General features: G+C 38.8%; 1 protein-coding gene across 11 annotated transcripts in view; it reads right to left on the reverse strand.

The window, feature by feature from the left end:
- DENND1A (DENN domain containing 1A) overlaps nt 1-22,364 on the reverse strand; it is a 213,369-nt gene that overhangs the window by 19,746 nt on the left and 171,259 nt on the right. For 7 of the 11 annotated variants that reach the window (XM_075772395.1, XM_075772402.1, XM_075772392.1 and 4 more), the window contains 2 exons: nt 19,320-19,451; nt 1,716-1,775 (listed from right to left, as the gene is read on the reverse strand). In XM_075772395.1, coding sequence (XP_075628510.1) covers nt 1,716-1,775; nt 19,320-19,451 — 192 coding nt within the window. The remainder of the gene's footprint in view (nt 1-1,715; nt 1,776-19,319; nt 19,452-22,364) is intronic. The other 4 variants (XM_075772403.1, XM_075772396.1, XM_075772394.1 and 1 more) reach the window with 2 other exon arrangements.

The following is a 22,364-nucleotide window of genomic DNA, read 5'->3' on the forward strand; positions in this document are numbered from 1 at the left end:
GAAAAAACAGCCTGCACAAAGTATTATTTACACACACTAAAATGCGTTTCAACTATTAAAAGCCAAATAACAGTTCTGAACAACAACAAATTGATGTATATTTGGTACAAGCATATTTTTGGGAGTGATTATAATTATTTACATTTATCTTGAATTTCCTCTTGATGAATGAAGCATTTCTGTTCCACTTACTGACACAGCTAGATGAATGCAACAGGAGCTTTTATTATTACATTTCCAACCTTTTATCAATCACATTGGGAGCAAAGACAGTTGACACGAACACATTACAGTGAGGACTATTAATGCACTACAGCTGGGAGATTAAACAGTCTTAGCAAGACTTTGATGCAATAAATTACTCAATCTGAACAACACTGTTTAGCAACTTTTGTACCATGGAAAGTTTGTTCTTAGTGTAATGTATCTGGGAGAGTCTCCCATATCAATTACATTTGAAAGAATACATATAAGCATAGTCAATGCTACCTTCTAAACAGAGAAAACAGAAATCTGCAGTGCAGGAATCCATAAAAATGACTCTGTTAAACTGAACACCCAGAGTTAAAAAGAGGGAGGAAGAGAAATACATGCTATTGAAATGTAACATAGGAACATGCACCACAGACCAAAAGTTATCACACACCCAAGTGCACTTGTTAACCAGTTGCCTGCTCATCCCAAACACGTTTTTAACAAGTTTTAGCAAGATTAGATTTGAAAACTTGCATCTCTCTCTTTCTTATGCACGTACACGTATGTATAAGGAAGCAAGGAGTAAGACGTATTTTCCCTTTGGGGGAATTGTATTGATAAAGGAAAAGTCCTGAATAAAAATAAGTATCTTCCAAGGCCGTTGCAAAAAACAACACCCCTTCTAAACTGATACCACTTTCCCGTACTACTGAAAAAAAAAAAATCACTGGTGCAGATCCAGCACAATTTCCAGTTTTAAAGCCATCTGGCATACTTTATTTATAACAATTGTCCTACAGTTAGTGTTTTGAATGAAAAACTGCTGAGATAAGGTATCCCTGCCTAATACAGTACAGGTATTGCACTGAGAATTATTTCTGCGTAGTTCTTCTATGGAAGAGTCACTTCCTCCAGCCAACATGCTGTGCCTACATTTTTTATACTATGTAATTACATAGAGTCCCAGCTTGCATTTTAAGTGAACATAAAGTACATATGTATATCATCCATAATGTGGTACTAATGTTCTATGTAATAATACAGACTTCGCTTTCTTCATGTGTATTCACTCATCTATTCCATGGAGAAAAATTAAGCGTCCCAAATTAATTTAAAGCATAACTTGCAGAGAATAAACACTTCCTCTTCAGACCTCTGCTTCCTTTCATATTTGAGTTTAGTGCAAGTCTTCAAAAGCTCACTGGCTAAAAACTTATGCTAGCCTAGCAAGACTTTTTGTTTAAGAAATCACCGCAAAAGTAAAAACAAATGTTGCAACAGCAGCATCAGTTACCTGCAGAACTGACTGAAAGTTGCAGAACTCGTCAAAGAAAAGCAGAATAAATGCAGGTCCCAGGGCTGTGCCGCAGCAGAGAAGAAGGGAGTTTAGGAGCATAATTCACACATCGCTTTTTTGCAAAGTTTGTCAATCCAAACTACCAAGGTTTAGTAATGCTACGAGGAGCGTAATTCAGGCAGTGTTAAGCTGTGGCAGTGAAACAAAACTACCAACTACTCACGGGCCTAGATGAACGCTGTATCTTTGGAGGCGGTGGCCGAGGCGGACGGAGTCTTTGCTGCTGTATCAAAGTGGAAACTAAATTAAATAGTCACCTACATGAAAACACCTCTGATTTTGTGGCAAAAGCAGTATGAGTGGATGACAACACGTGATTAAACTTAACATCATACTCACCTCACAAAATGCAATTTTTAAAAAACTTTTTTCAAAACAGTGGCAAATCTCATGACCTACAAAGTGCCACCATAGGAAAAGCAGCTACATCTGCCCGTTGATGTAGGCTTAACATAGCTTATGTTAAATCATTCCAGACCAGATGATCCAAAATTTACTGAGACAATAAAGACGCTCAAAGTGGATTCTTGGACCTCTAGGTCCAGGTGTACTAGACAACATTTATGCAAATGGAAAGAATCCTGGAAAGCAGGATATTCAAAAAAGCTTTCACTAAAATCTTAAGAGTGATTTCAGTGCTTGTGAAAACACTCAAAGGCCTCAAACCAGCAAAGGTATGTAAGAGCATGGGAAAAATCCCTAAGTCAATTAAACCCTTCATACACACAGATGAGCACATGTCTAGCTACTGTACTGGATCAAGGTTTAAACGCATTGCCTAGAGCAAAGCGTACACTGTCATTGTAAAGAAAACTAAACGCCTCATCACTGACAGTTCTAATGAAGACAGAACAGTGCATTAAGATGCCTACTTTGGTCTCTCATTTTTTAAATTAGCAGTTGGCCAACTCATTGCTTTTTAACAGCACTGGAGCTATTCCAATCCAGTTGCTTTCGACTGAGCCAACAGCAAGACTCTCCTCCCACAGATGGCATCTTAAGGTATAGTCTGTTAAACAAGGAATCCACTGACAATTAACAAGAATTTAAATAAAATGATCCTAAAGTACAACTTTGATATTGAGAACAAGATCAAAGTTCATGTCCTTTCTGTGGCGGCTTGTGTGGCACTGCAAGAGAGGAGGAGAGCCCTTGGTGAGGAGTACACAGGAATGTCTGAACGCCTGCTCGACCAGACAACGATGACTGCATCACTGCCCCCAGCCCACGGTGCCTTCCGCAGACAAAACCTGTCAGCCGTACAGAGAAGGAATAGGAACTGGCAGTGGGAGTCAGCCTCTTCAGACAGAAAAAGAAAGCTTATGCAGATTACTGTATTTCTCTCCTAAAAATATTCCAGATTTGTATCTCAGCAGTTCTTACCTTCTTACTAGCAGTCTTTATTCTAGATTGACAGACATTCTCTCTCAACTACCCTCATACTGTGTAATAGTACAACTCCAGCCTACCCCTTTTCACACCATTTTCATTCTCTTCTTGCATCTCTTCAGACTTTTCTTTCAAATTTCCCAATAAATTACACGTTTGCATCCATTGGTTCATTTCTCCTTCCTTGTGTTGTCAATGAAGGAGTGCCAGACTGCACACATGTACTTGGCTCAGCTTTTTGGGTGGGTGAGTAAAAAAAAAAAAAAAAAAAAAAAAAAAAAAAAAAAAAAATGGAGAGCTGAGGCCAGAATTATTCTATGTGATAGCTTCCCTCCGTATTTTCCAAGAAAGCAAGTATGAAAACAAAGAGAACAAAGACAGAAATGACAGGGTGGCAAGCTGAGGTGGCTGCCATTAGCCCTACTGAACTGTTTCCCTTCTGTACCTTACATTACTCAATTCAGTCACAAAAGTTGAGTTATGCTGCCGTGTATCTTCCTGTCTTATCTGCTCAGGCTGAGAGCACAATCTTAAAATATATTTAACTTCTGTTATGTGACATAGCATACTTATTTTCCATTATGTTTCAGAAGCATAATGGAACAGCTGAAAAATAGAAATTTGCACTTTCTAGTTACTTAAAAGACATTCTCTTACTGCCTAGCAACTTAGGAAAAGTATTTGATGATGCAGAAAAACAAAATGCAACTATTATTTATTTATTTAAAAAAAATTTTATGCCTCCTGCATATATACTTCCTTTTGTTATTTCTTCTCTTTTACTTACCTAGAAATTGTGAACATTCCTACATTAGGAAATTCTCAAGTAGGATATTTGGGTGGGAAATTTAAGTATTCCCTAAAGCCACGGCTAGCAGTGTCTTGAGCACTATTTATTTTCCATTACTATTTTTATTCTGGATCAATATGTTTTCATTGATATAAGAATTACAAGGTGATACTTAACATGTTGATGTTCTCATTTCTTCAGTGTTAGTTCCTATCACTGAACATGTATTTTTTTGTTTCAAACACTGTACTACAGCCCTGGAAGCTTCTTTGATTTGGGAATTAGTTTTTACTTTCTACAGCAAAAGCCAGGACAATTTTTGAGGAAACACTGCAAGACTGTAGCATCCACAGTGTCAGCTGACGAACCAATGGCAGTATTATTAAAGGTTCTGACAACAGTGTGACAAAAGCAGGCCCTTCAGAGAGCAAGACAGACAGACAAGACAAGACAGACAACAGCTGAGGACTACCTCCCAGCGAGATGGTCAATACATTGATTACAGTCACTGCGAGGACATGTACAACCGAATCGTGCTTACCCACCCACGTACTCACTGGAGGAAAAATATTTTTCTGAGATAATGTGTGACAGGATTTGTTAATTATCTGCCACATCACTGTTTGATTAGACGATGGCAATAAAATCAAGTTTCAAATATTTGGGGGTATCTGAAAACTATGCTTTGTGTTAAAAGCGTCACCAATATTGGTACCCTCTTCAGCTGAATTACTAATGTGAACTGAAGAATATTCATACACAAGTCAGAGAGTACACAAAAGAGTAAGAGCATTAGATATTCCAGTACAATGCGGAGGAGTTTAATAGGACTACCATCTCATTACATACTCCTTGCCTGTAGCCAAACCACACACAGCACTAATATTTTGCTCCCATTAGTCCTAATTGACCAACAATTATAAGTCAGACCTTAAAACATCATGATGTTTGGCCTAGAACTCAAAACTATATTTACTCTTTTTTTTTTCCTTTTTGGTCTCTGAGTAATAAGCATAAGTCCATGTTGCTTTCAATTCTTCTCTCATTTCAAGAGGGTCAAAACCTCTCTTCTATAATATAAGCTATGATTCTCATTTAATTACTCGACTCCAGGACGAAGGACTACTGAACACAGAATTTCTCAAGTTTTATGATATACGCATGAGTTACCTATCCTTACTGAGGTTATCTCAGCTTCCATTGTATTTGAGGATTGTGAAGTGACATAGATTTTAGAAAAATATTTCTTTACTTAATTATTTGCGATTCAGATAGACTTTAACACAATATAAAATTATAAGCTGAAGTGTGATGTCATACCTGCAGTCACCTCTTCCCAGCATTCCTCTCCTTTTTACTAAACTTTCTAGTGGTATCAGCATTGATTCGTCTTGCTGCTCTTCCAAACATACCTTTTCCTTGACTGAACTCTCCTCTTCTCTTACTGAAGTTACCACATGACAAATCAATGCCACATTGACTGACATCTTGAATTCCAGGTGGAATTCAGTCCAGCCATAATTTACTGATAGATCCATAGCTTTGAAGAGTCATAATGTAAACTCTTTATGGAGCCACCCTAAAAAAATAATCATCATTCAAATTTATGACCTTGCTACAAGATTTGCCAGTGAAAGAAAGGATGGATAGCTGCTTTTTCACTGTCATCTGCGGCATCAGCATCTTAAGAAGCTTTCCTCAGACACCAGTTAAAATTCTGCATCTATCTACTGAAAAGTTTCTTGTTTCTCCTCCGGAACAGCTGGTACTTTTCTCTACCAGTGGCAAGATACCGGACAAGACACATGATACCCAAGGTGAGCCTATACAAGAAGCAGCACTGATACACTCCAGCAAAAGTTTCAACTGGCTCATTTTTGGTCCAGGTTCTCTAATGCAGAATTCAGTTAGATGGAAAAGGAAGGAGGAAAGGAAAAGGAAGAAGTTTTTTCTTTCTCCAAGTCATAGGAAGATTTCAGACGGAATGCTCTAATTTGCCCAAGGATAGAACAAGCACATGCTAGGGCTTTTTTTTTGTGCAACTATCATTGTAGTTCTATGTAAGTGAAAATGAAAATTACCCTACATATACATGTGTAAGCCAGGAGTTTAAAGCTGAAATGCAAACTCAGGTGAGGAGAAGACAGTGGGACTTCCAGGCAAATAAGCAAACTACCACATAAAAACTGTCTGAAGAGAACAGTTTCACAGACACATGACATGTTCCTGATGCAAAATCTAGAAGCAGTTATTTGGTGTACATACCAGAGGTGGGATTTCTCTCATATTAGGGTTCTGCTTATATGCAGGTCAGCACACAGACTGCACATAATGCTATGACAAACCGTGGCAGGGGAGCGGGTCTGGTGAGGGAAAGGAGTTATAACTCAGCCAAATACCCTTCAAACAAAGATCCCAACAGGCCAGCTGTTTGTAGCCATGCACTGAGCTGAAGGACCCACTGGTCCCACAGTCCAGATCTAAGGGGGATAAGGTTACTGCTAAACTGTATACAGTGGCTGAGTTGACTACAAGAACTGGAATGAAGAAAGTGGGTTGGTAAAGCAGGAGAACACATAGTCAGTTGGCATTTGTACACAAGGCGCCTCTCTATCAGACATTTCCTGATGCTATTGATCAAAAAAAAGGGAGTTTTCTTTGGGTGATGGTTACAGGCAGATCTACTCAGTAACAATGAACCATTCCTTTGCAGGAGCTAATACTTTCATATCCTTATCCTGTCACTGGATTATTTTTTCCAGCTGAGATTTAAATATCACATATGATTAAGCTTTCATCTCTGATCAAAAAAATAATTCTGTGTGCTTCCACAATAAAGACACATACAAATGCTGCTTTGGGAAAAGATTAAAGGCGTAGAAACTTCTGTGTCTCTTGGACTTTTAAATAGGCATGTCAACTTAACTTGCAGAACTGTGACCTCAGTACTTGTAACAACACAGTTATCAATCCAGCACTCGGATTCAAATTTAACTTGTCCGCTAAAGTGCTACCAGACATAAAGTTCATTTTGAGGTCTTGTACCTCATACTATATTTCTGAAGCCTAATGAGATCTGAATAGAATGATAAAACAAAACGACATATTCACAGCACTGTGGTCTCTCAATTAAATATGGATAGGACAATAGTAGGGCTTAAATCAGTGTGGTGAAGCATTGTGGTTTAGACCCAGCCGGCAGCTGAGCACCATGCGGCCACTTGCTCATCCTCTGTTCCCCCCAGTGGGATGGGGAGGAGAATACGTAGAAAAAAGGCAAAAATTCCTAGGTTGGGATAGTTTACTAGCACAGCAAAGGAAGAGGAAAATAACAACAGCAATACTTAAAAAAGAATATACAAAGCGGGTGATACACAATGCAATTTGTTCACCGAGAACTCGATGCCCAGCCCGCCCCTGAGCAGCTACCCCTTCTCCCCAGCCAGCTCCCCACCCTTACATACATCATATGCAATGGAATATCCCTTTGGCTAGTTTGGGTCAGCTGTCCTGGCCATGGTCCCTCCCATTTTCTTGTGAAAATTAACTCTATGCCTGCCGAAAACCAGGACAAGCATAGAAAAGAGTGCAAAGGGCAGCGAGGAATAATGACGTGGAGGTCCACCAGGAGGTAACTGTTATTTGCCCTTGACCATAGCTTCATTTTTAATGCTCTGTCACTAGAACAGGCTAAGCAAGTATATTCGAACTATATGAAGACCATATTTACTGGGGAAGCCACTGATTTGAAGTTAATTTGTTAATGCAGCAAAACACGTTGTTTCTGAAAGGTCAGTAGGGGAAGCTGTGTTGGAATATCAACTTAATTACCTGTGCTGTAAGGATGAATGGGTACAAAACAGCACAGGCTGCATTGCTAAAAGCTGCTAAATTGCTATTCTAGGTATGTTCCTAAATGAATATATGATAGTTTTTTCTATGAAGGGGAGAAATGTCTAAATTATCACTTTCTTACCAATAGCTGTTTACCAGCATACCTTTTTACTCCAGATATTTTAATTGTCTTGTTCCAAATACTTCTGAAGTAACAAGACAGAAAATTTGGAGAAAGCCAATGTTATAACTGCAGATCTGGCACTGTTTTACTAATTATCAGACAAGTGATTTTAAGCTATGAGATACTGGAGGAAGAAAAAAAAAATCTTACATTCACTTTTACACTGTAAAAATACTATTTAAAAAATATAGATCCCACATCTCATAAAGCAGCTATCATATATCCAAGGAACTTTCACAATACAGCTATTTAGGGTTTTTATACTAGAGAAAACATTACAAAAAGATAATTTTTGGTTTGCGAGGTAACAGCTTGTGAGCAGAATATTATCTCAAACTAATTGTGGATGTCTGTTGAGATTTTTTTTAAAAGTGGTATTCAAAACAGAACCTTTATGAGTAAATTAGAGGTGATATTTCATATGCAGCAACAAGTGCAACTACAAAAAATGCATAAAGGAAACATAACTAAATGAAAACTGGTTTGTCAGTACATATAGAAAGAAGTGTTTCTCTTTCTCAATTAGTAGTGAGGGGTGTTTCTAATAATTTCCAACGCAAAGCTCTTCTACATGAATATCTTCTTTTCTTTCAGAAACTCAGGACTGGTTTAAAAACTGCTAATGTGTCTTAAAGACAATCAGACATGGGAGAGAGATGCACTGTCCTGAATGCTCAAAGGCATCATGCTGCAGAAGCTCTGAAGTGCTGACTTTGGAAGAATATGCTGGACCTCAACTGAACACTCAATTAAAAAAAAAACTCAGAGAAAATAACCACACTGAAAAATGTATGGTACCTAAAAAGATTCAGTACAGAAAGCAGATGGAATCTATGAGGCAGCTGTTTTATTATCCATCCAGATCCCTGCACAGCGCGCACACTACTTTTTACATACTCCCATATGTACAGCTCACAAACTGGGATGACAAGAACAGTGTATGCTTTACAGCATATATTTTTAATTTACACTCTGAAATACTTCAAAAGAAATCTGCTGGGTCCTGTGATAAAAATAATCTCCATGCTTTAAGGGATGCCTCATTCTTCAAGCCATATTTGTAGATTAGGAAGGTAGAATGAATCTGGCAAAAATGTAGCAAGGCCTATAGCTGTGCCAAGAATTTATGAAAGAGGCAGAGACTGCCACAATTAAACTCTCTGATTAGTTTAATAAGAAAAACAAGGAGTAGCTCCTTACCTTTCTAGCCAGGAATCTTCTGTTACATAAAAGAGAAGGAGACAGTAAGAGAAGGAAATGAAAGGTAGGTGCCTGTAAGCTCCTGTTTTCCCTAATACTGATAATGATGATCTTTATTTCAGGTGTCTGAGTCATATCTGGTGCTGTGGGATACTGCCAAAGATGCATAAGTCCATCCCAAAGCCACTGAGAGGAAACTCACTCTTTACTACAGGGGAAGAAAGGGGTTTTCTGGAAGTCTATCTTTGCTTCCTCTCTCTCCTGGCTGAGGCAAATTCTGTCCTTCCTAATCAAGGGTAAAAAAATATCTTTTTATGGTGCATCTAGACACAGAGCACTGATAACTCATCCTCACGTAGCAGTGTTGATAATGTCCATCTATTAATGTCATACTGTGCAAACAATCCCAGAATAGCTAACTTTTTAAAATATTAAGTATTGTAATGTGCAGAAAAGCACAGTTTGCTTTAAATCTATGACTTACATACATGGTACTAACCAGATGTAGGTCTCTCCTAAAACCAAGAATGAAAGCAGGAACATGATATCAGGATCATGTGTATCTTGTCAAGTTAAAAGGTTCCACCAGGATGAAGCAAATAGGCCTCTTAGCTACGGCTTATAATTTGATTGTTATGGAAGAGTGCCAGGGATAGAAAATCCTAAAGCCATAGGTTACACTGCAGCGGATGATTATTGTTTACAACCAATGCTATTCGAAAAACACGTGGCTTAAATAATAAGCCCCTTGGCTGTAGAACTGAATGGTATTTTATTTCTTTTGTCTGCAATTACAGAAAAAAAGGAAGAATTTTGAGAATTAGATGGATATATTTTTCTATGTGTGCAAAAAGTGTTTGAGCAGACAGACTTATTCAGGCCATGCCCCAAAGTAGCATGTGTTCTTATATGATGTTGATGGGAGGAATACTATCTAGTAGCGGTTAACTTGTAATGGTATCTGCGGTTTAAAGACCTGTCAAGACTTCAGATTACTTCCTAGCTCCAGTGACAGGAAAGTTCATATACTACGCAAACAAGCAGTACAAAACCTGCAAAAGATGATATCAATGCAATTTGAGATTGTGACCACTTAGTTCTTCTATTTCACTTTTCATTTGCTGTGCAGTTGAAAATAAACCCTGACCTCCTCCCATCTATACATGCACTCAGTTCTTCTAAAAAACTGTAAAAAAACCCCCTAACTATTAAACTGATATTATTCAACAGTTTGAAGACTCCTGACATTTTCCAAAGCGGATGACTGTCAACAGCCTCTTATTTACCTGAAAACCACCGTAAGTTAAGCTATATGTAGTGGGTAGCTCTTCCCACAGGAAACAAATGCTTACAGAACACAAAATATTTAATTCAATCGAGAGTCGTTCTGGTTCAAAAAAGCCTCACACGTTTTGTTTCCTGTTTTGTTTATATGTAGTGAGGCCTTAGCTGACTGTAAGAATCATACTGCAGATGGCTAAATACATAAGCCAGGAGCAGGGTAGCATTCTTTTAATCCAGTTTCTAACTAACTGCTCTGTTCTGTTTCTGTAGTGTTTTGACATGAGTGTTCCTTGCTGAGCCTTCTTTTTAAAATTTGTTCCAGCAATCAATGCCATTTGGGTAAGGGGGTAATTTGCAACGATTCACTAGCTTAAATGCGTACATCATTTTTTTGTCCTGAGAACGTATCAGAGAAAAACCAAAGAAATTTCTACTTACAGAATAGACTTCTAAGTAAATTTCTTTGAGATACTCACTTTTACATAGACCACTGCAGCCCATTTTACCTGTTCTCCTTGTCCCTCAGGGCAACCACTGGTGACTTAGTACCATTCTTTGTTATTTCTTTCATATTTTGTCAAATATCAAGTATACCTCCTTTGCACCTAACCTTTTACACCAGATTTTTCCTGGACCCTGCAATAATAGCAGAATCCCGCATTGAGACAATATCCATGCCTCAATCCTAGATGGATAACTCAGCGAACACACAGGTATGTTCATGGTCCTAAGGCACATCTAACACCCAGAAAACAACATATCCCATGGACTCTACATTGCACAATATGCCTTAGACTGAAAGCAACATAACTTTCGTTTGTACAGAAAGAGAAGAGTTACGTTACTGCCCGATGAAAGGACCATGAAAGAAAACTCCCTTAACTCATTGAACCATGCCTTTTCTGGATTACTAGCAAAACAGCAAGGAGGGTTTTTTTCAGAACTATTCAAAGAGATAAAACAGGGAAGGGTTTGAGAGAGAATCTCATTGAGATGATGTTCAAATTTCCAAAGGAGTTCTACCAAAATGAAGTATATTTTGCAGTGGCTTGGTTTCATTCTGTCTGTTTCTCAACATACATGGATGGAGAGACATGTTGCAAAAAATCCCAGACCCCAGGAATATATTTATCCCCATGTGTTAAAGTCTATCCATCTACTATCTCAGCAGAGTTTAAAATCACAGCTAATAGGTTAACAACTGTTTTTCTTCTGCTTCAAATGAAGAATATCAGAAAGCTGGGGGAATATTCGGCTTCCCAATTTGTACTGACTGCTCACTGCTACCTGCAATGTCTGTTTGACAGGACTGACATTTTGTACCGCTGTGAGATGGGAAAACGTGTGACATTTTTATTCATGGTGGCGTACGCCCTTGTAATGATCAGCCCTGGTCGATGTGCTTACTGCAGCAGCCCCGAGCCCTCGGAGAACAAACAAGAACCGAAGGTGCCAGCAGTTCGGCTGCCTTATTAAACACCACCAGGATTCTAACGAAGAGCAACTGCTGGAAAATCTCACTGTCAAATCCTCAAGGACATTGTCAACATGGAATTAACTACATATATTTTTCATTTAAAATACTGGAAAATCCAGCAATGCAATATTAAATATATTAAAAAAAAAAAGCTGCACTATTTTGTGTGTGTTTTCTTTTTTAACTGGTCATTTTGTCAGCTTTACATTGGGATTTCTGTGGGCCTGATACTGGAATTCAAATCAAGGAGATCATGCAACCCACATGATTTAAAACATTGGAAAATGGACATATCCCTTATTATCTTTTAACAGCTATTCCTCTTTAGCAAGCAGAATACTTGTGCAGAAAAAAAAGAAGAGATGGTCTCTCATTTAAGGAGTTCTGTAAACAGCAATGACTATCTGCTTCGCTCAACTTCATCATTCAGTGAGGAAGTCTGCATAATTAGTGGGATACTCCTCCACACAACCACACAAAAGCACATGGCTCCTGGATCTGTAGCATGGCACTCCGCAACCATTTTACTTGGTATTAATCAGTCCAGTTCTGAAGGGCAGATCCAAAAAATGCCTGGCCCGACAAGCAACCTCAGTGGGGCTAGCAGTTAGAAAAATCGTATGTTTCACATACTTTCTCCCTTTAATCTTCTAGTTTAATCCAGGGGCCCAGAGGTCAGTTCAGATGGTTCTGGCCTAACTGCACCTACCAACTTCACAAGTAGCTTCACTTAAGAAGCTTCTGGATGCTGATCTACATCAATAGACTATGCAAGTCATCCATAAGACCCTCTGAGCTTTTCTCAGGTTGTCAATCTAGGTGATTTGGTTAGCCTTGCATGTACTGATGTATTTATTTCATATGTATGTATTATTTATAAAGTGCAACTCTTCTTCCACATGCCAGCAGTGATGGACCAAGATATTCACTACAAGATATTTATGGGTTCCTCAACATAACAGGACTAACAAGGAAATTCTACAGGCATGATACAGCTGCTATTGCTTGTCACAGAGCCCTAGGAGGTCGGCTCAACAGCAGTATTTTCTCCATACATCCAAGCATTATGGCATCTGACTTGCATGTACCCAGGGCTGTAAATTTATTCTGAACATCCCTGTTTAAGAAGCACTTGAAGTGCCAAGACAATTGGAAAACACTAAAAACCATAGTCTGGAATGTGTTCATTCATGAAAAAGCACATCTGCTGGATGCAGGATTGCAGCCACATAATCTTACTGCAAAACATTAATTCCTACATAGCATGAGCTACATACATACTACCTTGCTGTAGTAGCTGAAGACAACATAGCTGTCTGGCTGCTCATTAGAAAATACTGGCAAGTGAGTGCATGAGAGGCAGTAACCTTTGGGTATGCTCTGCAGGTGGTGTACATCTTCCTAAAGAGAGCGCCAGGTCTCGTCAAATATTTACACGCATGACAAGAGTGCAGTCCTTTTAGTAGGATAACTCCTATCCCATGGATTGCCATTTCTGCAAATCTTGCACACCACAAAGCAGAATTTCAGTAGAATGAATTATTTTCTTGTCTGTTGGCATTGTTTTACTCCCCCTAAGAACACCGTTCCCTAAGAACCTGATGGGACATTTGAGTAGTCTCAAGCAACCTTTAGATGGACAAGTGCTTCTGGGCCAACACATTTTCCTTTCTTGCAAGGTGACTTCTACTGAGTAACAGTCAATTCCTTTCTGAAAGGCACAAAGAAAGGAGTGAGAAGAAATGAAGGTAGAAAATATGCTTTCTGAAGACAAAATAATTTTTAAAAACTAGGCTTATACTTTTGCTACATCCACAAAGAATCAAATGGAGAGAGAGAGGAAACTCCACGTGGCTCAGGAGAAAGGGACAGGGAGACCATACTGCTCATCAGTGGGGAAGAGTAGAGTGGAAGCTCATTTTCTTAATGAAGCTATCTTTATTGTCTGAACAGTTCAGAGTGGCAGGAACAGGAGGCTGGCTTTGCAACCATAGCATACAGTTGCATGAATATTAGAAAATGAACTTGTTTTCCCCTTTCTCCTTTGGTTTCTACATCAGTGCCACACAATGCCTGCTGTGATCCAGGGGAATCTGCTATTGTTCTAATGCACCTGGGTGTGAACGGAGTCACAGGATCTGGCAAAGGAGCCTTCCTCCCTTCCCTACTTCATCTCTTTTACCCTGGAGATAATCCATCCCTCTGCTGCCTCTGGCCTCAGTGATCCAGTTTTGCATTTCTGGAATGTAGCTGGCTGGTTTTCTCCCCATCTTCCCCCTGACCTCTTAATGCCATTTAATCTTCTTGAAGAAGAAACCTGCCCTACAAAGCAGAGTTGTTTGCTCTGCATGTCTACGTGCAGATCATGAACAGGAAAAATGAACGTTTTCATCTACAGCAAATGATCGAAACAGCAAATAAGCTGGCAACTACCATTTTATGGCCCATGAAAGTTTAACAGCAGTAAGAATCAGCTGGGAAGATAACTTGGACAAGTCTTTTCACAGTTAGATAAGCTGCTTTAGTACATGAATATATTTTCCATTTGTTTCATAGTTATTCACATTAGCCACCAGAATACTAATTCTCTCTAGTTTGCATCCAGAATGGAATATCATTGAATCTCTTAGGTAAAGACACACTTGGAATAGTCTTTTGTATTTCATTAAGCTTTACCTTTTGATACATAAATGGGATAAAATATTCTATTTGCTGGTAAATAAAAATAAGCCACAGAAACAAAACACACCTAAGCTGACAGAAGACATTGTAATAGAAACAAGTAGAAAGCTGAACAGAACTGTCAGTATACCTTGCTTCTAATGAAATGATACCCTTTCCCAACAAATGTTGTTTCTGGCAGCTTATCATTTGTTGTTTTAATTGTACTAGATCAGTTGGGCTACTGACTGTGTAAAACCTCTAGAGGAAGAACCTTCCTAAGTATAGATTTGTTTTTAAAGAATCTAGGCTCACCACCTCTCAAAGACTGACGGGAAGACTGGGTGCAGGTAATGATCCAGTTTGAACAAGGAGGCTTTTGCAGAAGCAGTCCGTGCAACATTTCAGAGGAATAGCACGAAGGCCTGATTAGGGGTGGGAAGCAGTGTGGATAGAAGCAGAAGCTTCATTAGGAGGAAGACATGTTAAAAACAAGTATATTTTTGGAAAATAAAGTGTTCCCTTTACTCGTCAAGAAGAGGGCTGCAACTCTGCCAAACGTGAAGTGCTCCGTTTGACTGTGTGATGCCCACAATCTCAGACTGTACAATGGCACAGGTTCCAACAGAGCTGGATGAACACACTCTGGGACACACAATTGCATTAGTTAAAGGGACCCATCAATGCATCCACTCATCTAAGCTCAAAAACATAAAAATCACACAGCATTTCTTTTCCTGGCTGTGGTACACATACACTGTAGGTGCTTATCATAGCCACAGCTGGTGTACTAGTGGCCTAATAGTCAAGCACTGTCTTCTGGAGGGAAAAGGCTTCTAAAATACCAGATTCAGACATTAATTTACCTTTCTCCCTTAGCAAAATCATCAAAAAAGGGGTTTCATTTTGTTTCTTTTGCTTTAGATAATGCAAAAAAATACACTTAAGAGAACTGAGAAAGCCTGCTGCTCATTAAAAACTCAGCAAGATATTTTGGAGAGCTGCTTGTGTCACGTGAAACAGCTAAGCAATCATCAGCTAGGCAAACAGCTAGGCAAAAATCAAAAGGAGATGCCTGCATTTCCCAGACTCTTCGCTTTTTGGCTATAACATACATAACATGTATAAATATCACTTTCCCAAATACTTTAAATTGTCATATTTGGTTAGGGTGTAGAGATATTAAGAACTCCTCAAACAACATACTTCTGAAATCAGACAAAATTGAGTTGCAGTACAGATCAATCAGTTAATGAAAATCACAGAGCAGAAGACATCTAAGGCTGCATAACATTATGCTCTGTGCAGCATCCTTATTGCTGTAGTTCGCCACCACCAACCATTCAGTGATGGAAGCCGAAATTTCTAGCAGAAACACGGAACTCAGCACTGCTAATGCAAACTCAGAATCTTAAAAATACTACGAAAAGGTCTGTAATTCGGACAGTCATTCTTCCTTATTTTGGACATAAAATGATAAGACTTATGAACAATCAAAAGAACCAAAATTTCTGCAGCCGTTAGGTAAAAATGAACACTATTTAAAAAAACAAACAACAAAACAAAAAATACCCCCACAAAACCAAAGCAACAACCAAACAACACCCTCCACTCCCCCAAAAAATCACCCCAAAACACATCCAGTATCACACCTGACCTCAATGTTTGAAGCTATGGGTCCTGTCAAAGTAGCCCCTAATGGCTGCTTGCTTGGACAAGGCATATGTTCAAAATAGTCACAGTGACACAGTGCAGTGTTTATTCTCCAAATAGCTAAAAGATGACAAAGATAAACATGTGCGTTCTACCTAAAAAGTGGAAGTGCATGCATGGAAGCAAAAGCATCACCTGTGTAGCCATCCCACTCCGCCCTGTAAAACGGCTCATGGGCTCGCAGAGCTTGTCCTGCCTGCCACCACTGGGAAGGTTCCCAAGGACAGCTACGGCAGCATGTGTTCCGATGGTTTAAGTAAGTTTGGGTCAGGTTTTAAGACAAAAAGCAGCAATAATAAGACATTCACAAAGGATGTTCTCTGTACCACTGTATCTTCTACTACAATGAACTACTTACTTTTCCCCGAAACAGAAAGTACTACATACTATTCATCTGAATCTTTTTCCTGGCTTGAAAACTGTTCCCTCTTCTCCCCACTCACTAAACCTTAGTTGCCTGTATTGCTGTTGCTACTTGTTGAGTACAGTTGTATTGCCTCAGAGTCCATGATGATAGTTCTTTGTCTTCGGTTGATCTGAGGGTCAATATTAAAGGTACACTCTGAGTAAACCAAAAAGCATGCAAAGTCAAACCGGAGAAAAAGCTGTGGTCACAGCCTTCCACTTCGGTCTCCTCCTGTAGTCTTATTAAGAAAACTTTGTTTAAACCTTTATTGCATTGCCCTAGGCTATCTGGCTAAAATCCTTCTTGTCATGATCAAGAAGAGCTTTCCCACAACGTCTTAGTATTACAGAAACCACTGTTAAAGCAATTCCATAATCAGCAACCCTCAAACAATGCTCGATAACCAGTCTCCAAGATAAGCTACAACACTGCGCAATCTCATACAGTTAGATAATTGCTGCTAAATTTTTGAGAACAATCAGCTGAGGTGCTATACATTCAAAGACATTTCAAGATATTTTACTGATATTTTTTGTAGCCTAACAACTGCAGCTACACAACTGTACTTGGAAAAACTAGAACCTACCTCACCATAGGGTGAGAGATAATGAGTTAAAATTAAAGGTTGCTGCTGGCTTGCTAGCCCATCCCCCTTTAGCTAATCTGTCATGTAATGAAGAGAAGCACCTAGCATAGGACAGCTAGCTGCCGGCTCACTTACAGCGAGCTGATTAAGAATGTTCAACCAACAGCAGACTGCAGACCTTTCCAACGAAAATAAATAGACTGTATGCAAATGTGTTTGTCACTTTGACAGCATGTCTCAATTAAAGCATCTCGCTGCTGTTGGTAGGCTCTCTCACTGCAGTGGTATGGACGAGGCTTACTGCATTACTGATACACAGGGCTTGACCCTAATCCGCATGCATGCATTTTAAAAAAGTCTGCCTTTGCCATATACACTAGCATAATACTAGCAGACATAGAAAGCAAGTGACAATGAGAAAAAAGCCTCTTTCATCCTCTTCAGTTTATAAGAACTGTGAATGCACAAACAGCCCTTATTTCAGAGTTCTTGTGGCTTTTTAATTGTTCCCACCTACTGTATTCTAGACAGAGTTAAAAGTGACACTAAAATCTCTCCCTTTAATCACTAGTTAGAAGCCATCTCCCATTTAAACAGTAAACGTTGCTGCTTTTTTCCTCCTCAAAGCCTTAATTTATATTTCATAAACCCAAACATCTTTTCCTTTTGAATGAAAGTATGCTTTAATTTTCATTTTGGCATTGGGCTATCAGGAAAGAAAGACCTGTGAAAGGACAAAGGCTATAAGTGAGATAGCCCTACAACTGCTAAGTTAGATCATTTTTTGGAAACTGACATTTGTAATGTAATGACAGTAATAAGCATTTAGCAAGCGAGCCTTTCACCACAGCCAGTGGTTCAGTAAAGCCGATGTGTGTTTCTTTTGACACAGAGAAAGTGATCATTAAAAAATTTGAAAGTGACCGTTAAAAACCCTCATGAATTTAGATTTGCACTTTCCACTCGATTATGTATTTCATTAATCTACCAAAATGTTTGAACCATCCATCCTTCATAAAAATCTAAAGGAAAAAAAAATGAAAGTAGATTAGAATATTATCTGGATTTCTGACTGCTTTAAATGAAATGTAACGCTACCCTGCCAGAGCTAGATGGCTACACTTCTCCAGTAGCCCCAATTCCTCTCAACTGTATTGGCACAGAAAGTAAGTGAAAAATAAGTCACTACTGCAAATATTTAATTGGAAGAGAATCTGTTTTTAAAAAAAGTCTCCAAGAACTTACATTTAGCACAGCAGTGAAAGTTCTGAAAGAAACCAATTTAATTCTAAAATGATACAGACAACATTGCTCTGAGCAATGATTATATCTCATGTAGCTCTCCTTAATACCTAAACAGTCAACGTAGCTATACTGACTAGTTTCTATTAATAGATACTTATCTAAAAATCTAGTTTTCCCAATATTTTACAACTGTTTTAAAATTATACTATGTTTCCTTAGAAGAAATTAGATATTCACTCCTGTTTTCTGATCATAATACTGTAAAAATAGATACAGAGAAAGAAAAGAGAACTGTGAACACAAATAATGTTATTTTTTGAGTCAGGCTACACTTAATAGGGGAACACTGGCAAACTGATAGTAAATACTGTATGTTTTTCCATGAAAATCACAGCAACAACAACATTTTCTAAATAACTAGCTCTTAAAAAAACCACACAACCAAACTCACTCTTTTGCAATCATATCAAAAGAAACATTACAGGAGTAACTAATGTGTATAGCTCAGTTGTCAATACTGAAATACAGAGCACACTAATAAGCTTTTAATTGATTTTTTCCATCTTAGTACATCACGTTTAATTTTCAGAGAACATTAAAATGCTTTAATAGTTGGACGTTCCACATTGACACTAATGATCTGGCTTGATAACAGAGGACATTTTAAATTATACACCCTCAGTCCTGAGGGCTATAGCACTTTGTACACTAAAAGAACGGCAAAATAGTTTATAAAATGGCTATAATAATTATGCTCCCGCCCATTCACTTAGAATTTATTTTCCTCAAATCATCATATGAACAAAAGGAATCAGTAAACGCCAGAAAAATCAGGTCTTCGGAATCCCATTTAAACAGATACAACAGAAATAAATCTATAACAACATAATTGAGTTACAAAAAATAATGAAACAATTGGCATATTCGTTATTGTGACGTTTCTCTGCACTTTTTTTGCTGAGTCACACAATTTAAAGAAACCAAACACTAAAACATACCTGACCAAAATGTACTGTGATTGGTCTTCTGTCTTCTCTTAATTTAGGGTCCTTCTTTTCAACCAATGGAGACGGCGCTGTCCTTGGCAGGGATTCCTCTGGTGTTGCAGAACATCCATTCTCAGCAATGTCCTGTATGGTAGGAAAAGGTGAATAGCACGGCCAGGAACATTCTCGATTAAGGGTAAGGGGCACAAAGGAGACACTGGAGAATAATGCTGCCCAACAATTTTGATGGTAGGGGTAAAAACTCAAAGTACAGGAAAGAAAACATCATTAGAATAAAACATTTCGTTGCACTTTGCCAATTGAAGCTTTTACACAACCACTCTTTCCTCCTAATGCCAGTGTTGCATGCAAACAGATATGTTCAATAAAATGTCTGACTTAAACATGCAAAAGCCAGGAAATATATAGGGAGAAAAAAAACATAGCTCAAAATTTCCATTCTAGGAACAAATTCAACAAAAACCTAGGAGCAGGGCTACTCTGCTTTTTGCAAATCTAAATGGAAACAGTAATTCTACTTATGTACTCCACAGAATTATCTGCAGCAGAACAATTACTTGTTGAAGTGGCAAGGAGAGATGAAACTCCCAGCTCAGTTAGCTTTGCATTTTATCTTTGAGTTTGTGTATACTGAATATGCCTTCAAGAGATTGTATGAAACCAACTGCTGCATAGCAGGATGCTTTTTTGTTTTGCTTTGCTTTTGACATTAGTCCTCATCTTCAGAAGTGACATGACCCGTCAACCTAGGTTAGAAGACTTGGCAAGTGTATGTATGGTATATGTAACATGGGTTTTGAAAAAGACAAAGACATGCAGACATAAGGAATCAGACAAGGAGAAAAGAGTTTGAAACTCAGTTGAGAAATAGTCTGTAACGCAGTGGGCCCCAAACCTTACATCTCTTTGCAACAATGTCAAGGAAATAATGCTTGGTAAATATAGAGAGAAACCTGCACACACTGTAGCTCTGCAAGACTGACCTAAGGGTGGCTGCTGACATAGACATTGCTTTGATTCACTGACCTTTGACATGCCCCCTCAAGTTTCCGTCGTGCTAAGGTACAATAATGAGACATGTAAGCTGATGGCCAATTAGAAATGGTTCTTTTGGACACAGACTGACCTAATGTGTTTAGGTCAAATGAAACAAAAAGCTGGATGGACTTTCTAAGGGGCTTTGTCTGCTCCACAGAGAAGCCGAGAGACCTTTTTAGATCCAGCTGGTAGAGCAGTGGTTCACCAATATGGGCATAAGGATCGGGGGAAATTAACAACTTGTTAAGGTCAAACTAGAGAGAAAAACTTTTTCCTGCCCCCCCCCCCCCCCCCCCCCCCGCCCTCCAGCTGTACAATGCTGCCTTGTCTTTTAAAAAATTCAGCAAAGTACACTGAATTAGTAACAAAGAGACAAGAAACATAAGCTTCTGTCAAACTCATACTTCAGCTCCAAAACAGCAACAAGCTACCAAGGGATCTGGTCAGTTTGGGAATCCCATAGTATATGGCAGCAATGCATACTGTTCTGAAATGTAATGACATTAAGTACAAACTTTATTTCCATGTTTGTATACAAGTATAGCCACATTAAATGTGCACCGAGCTCCAGACCTGTTATGTGTATGCCATAAAGGTGCCCAACACATTTAAAGGCACCTGATCGGCACTGAACTGTGGACGTTCCCAGCACTTCGGAGCTGTCAGAGTTCCACCTGGAGCTGTGGCTCCAACCAAGGCCACAGACAGCTGGAATCAAGGGAAAGCAAAGCATCTTCCAATCCAGGCAAAATTTCCAGAAAAATGTAAAATGGATGTAAAAGTTTGGACATCAGGGGAATAGGAGGAGATAAAAGATGCATACAGATCAAGCCATTAAGCAAAACCCCCTATGATGTATAACGATCACTGCAAATCCTTGCAGCTTTTATTGCTATAGATTTGCTTTACTTCTCTGATGATATAATTGTCTACAAAAGATAACATGTTCCTAGAGCATATTTCCACTGTGTTCGGTGTACGGACTTCCAAAGAAACGGCAGCAGATTTTAGTCTTTTTTTGTTGTTTTTTTGGTTTTGGTTTTGTTTTTTTATTTACTTAATAAAATATGAGAATTAAATTATTTGATACATCTCTATTTTTTCCAAAATCCCAAAAGGCAGACAAATCAACAACACAGATTCAGTCATCAAAGCAAATTTCCTTCACAAAAGTTCGTACCTTCAGTGAAAAACATTTGAGCTAAATAAACAGAGAAACCTGATTTTAAACATCCCAAATAAGGGCTCCAAGTAGCTTTAAAATTATTAAATATCAAAGTGTTTGGCAATTCCGTAACTGGAAAGGAAACAGCATTCCTTCAGAGCAGTCTGTGACACACTTTCAGTCCTCTAACGGACTTTGAATACAGCTATTCAGAAGTCAATGGGGAGTACAAGACAGACAGAGATAAAACCACAAACAGGAAAACAGGACTCTCCAATTCTATACTTCATCTTCCAAAAGGTATCAGGGCTCACAAAATGTCCACTGATAAAAGCAGTTCTTCAGCTTGCGAACTACAAATGCCCAAAGAACTGCAGTGGACCATAGCGCAGGCAGGCCTTAAAAAAGCTGTGCCCATTTCTGGTACTAAAAGAAAAGCCAGGCAGACCTGTGCATCCCAACTGAGGGAGAGGATTTACCAGCCAGAATGCTCTCTCATATTTCCACATTGCTTTTGAGACCACTGCTGGTACTTCCACCTGAAGCTGTGCTAAGTGTACCAGCTTGGTTGGTGCTCACGAGCAGTTCTTTGTACTGTAGTGCACCATATGTCCTAAGTCTAACTTTTCAGTTCCAGCATGTCCCCAGAAAAGGGATTTGGTGTAAGCCAGCAAGACATTCCTGAAGTAGCTTAAGTCATATATATGACTCAGGATAACAACAAAACACGTGAGACCTATCCCTCCCAAAAAATGATAAAAAATTGTAAGGTGGTAAGTTACTCATTACTGGAATAAATTCTCCAGCAATGCAAAACCTAGCAAGGTTTCAGT

This window comes from Balearica regulorum, chromosome 20 (assembly GCF_011004875.1).
Source record: "Balearica regulorum gibbericeps isolate bBalReg1 chromosome 20, bBalReg1.pri, whole genome shotgun sequence".
Lineage (NCBI taxonomy): Eukaryota > Metazoa > Chordata > Aves > Gruiformes > Gruidae > Balearica > Balearica regulorum.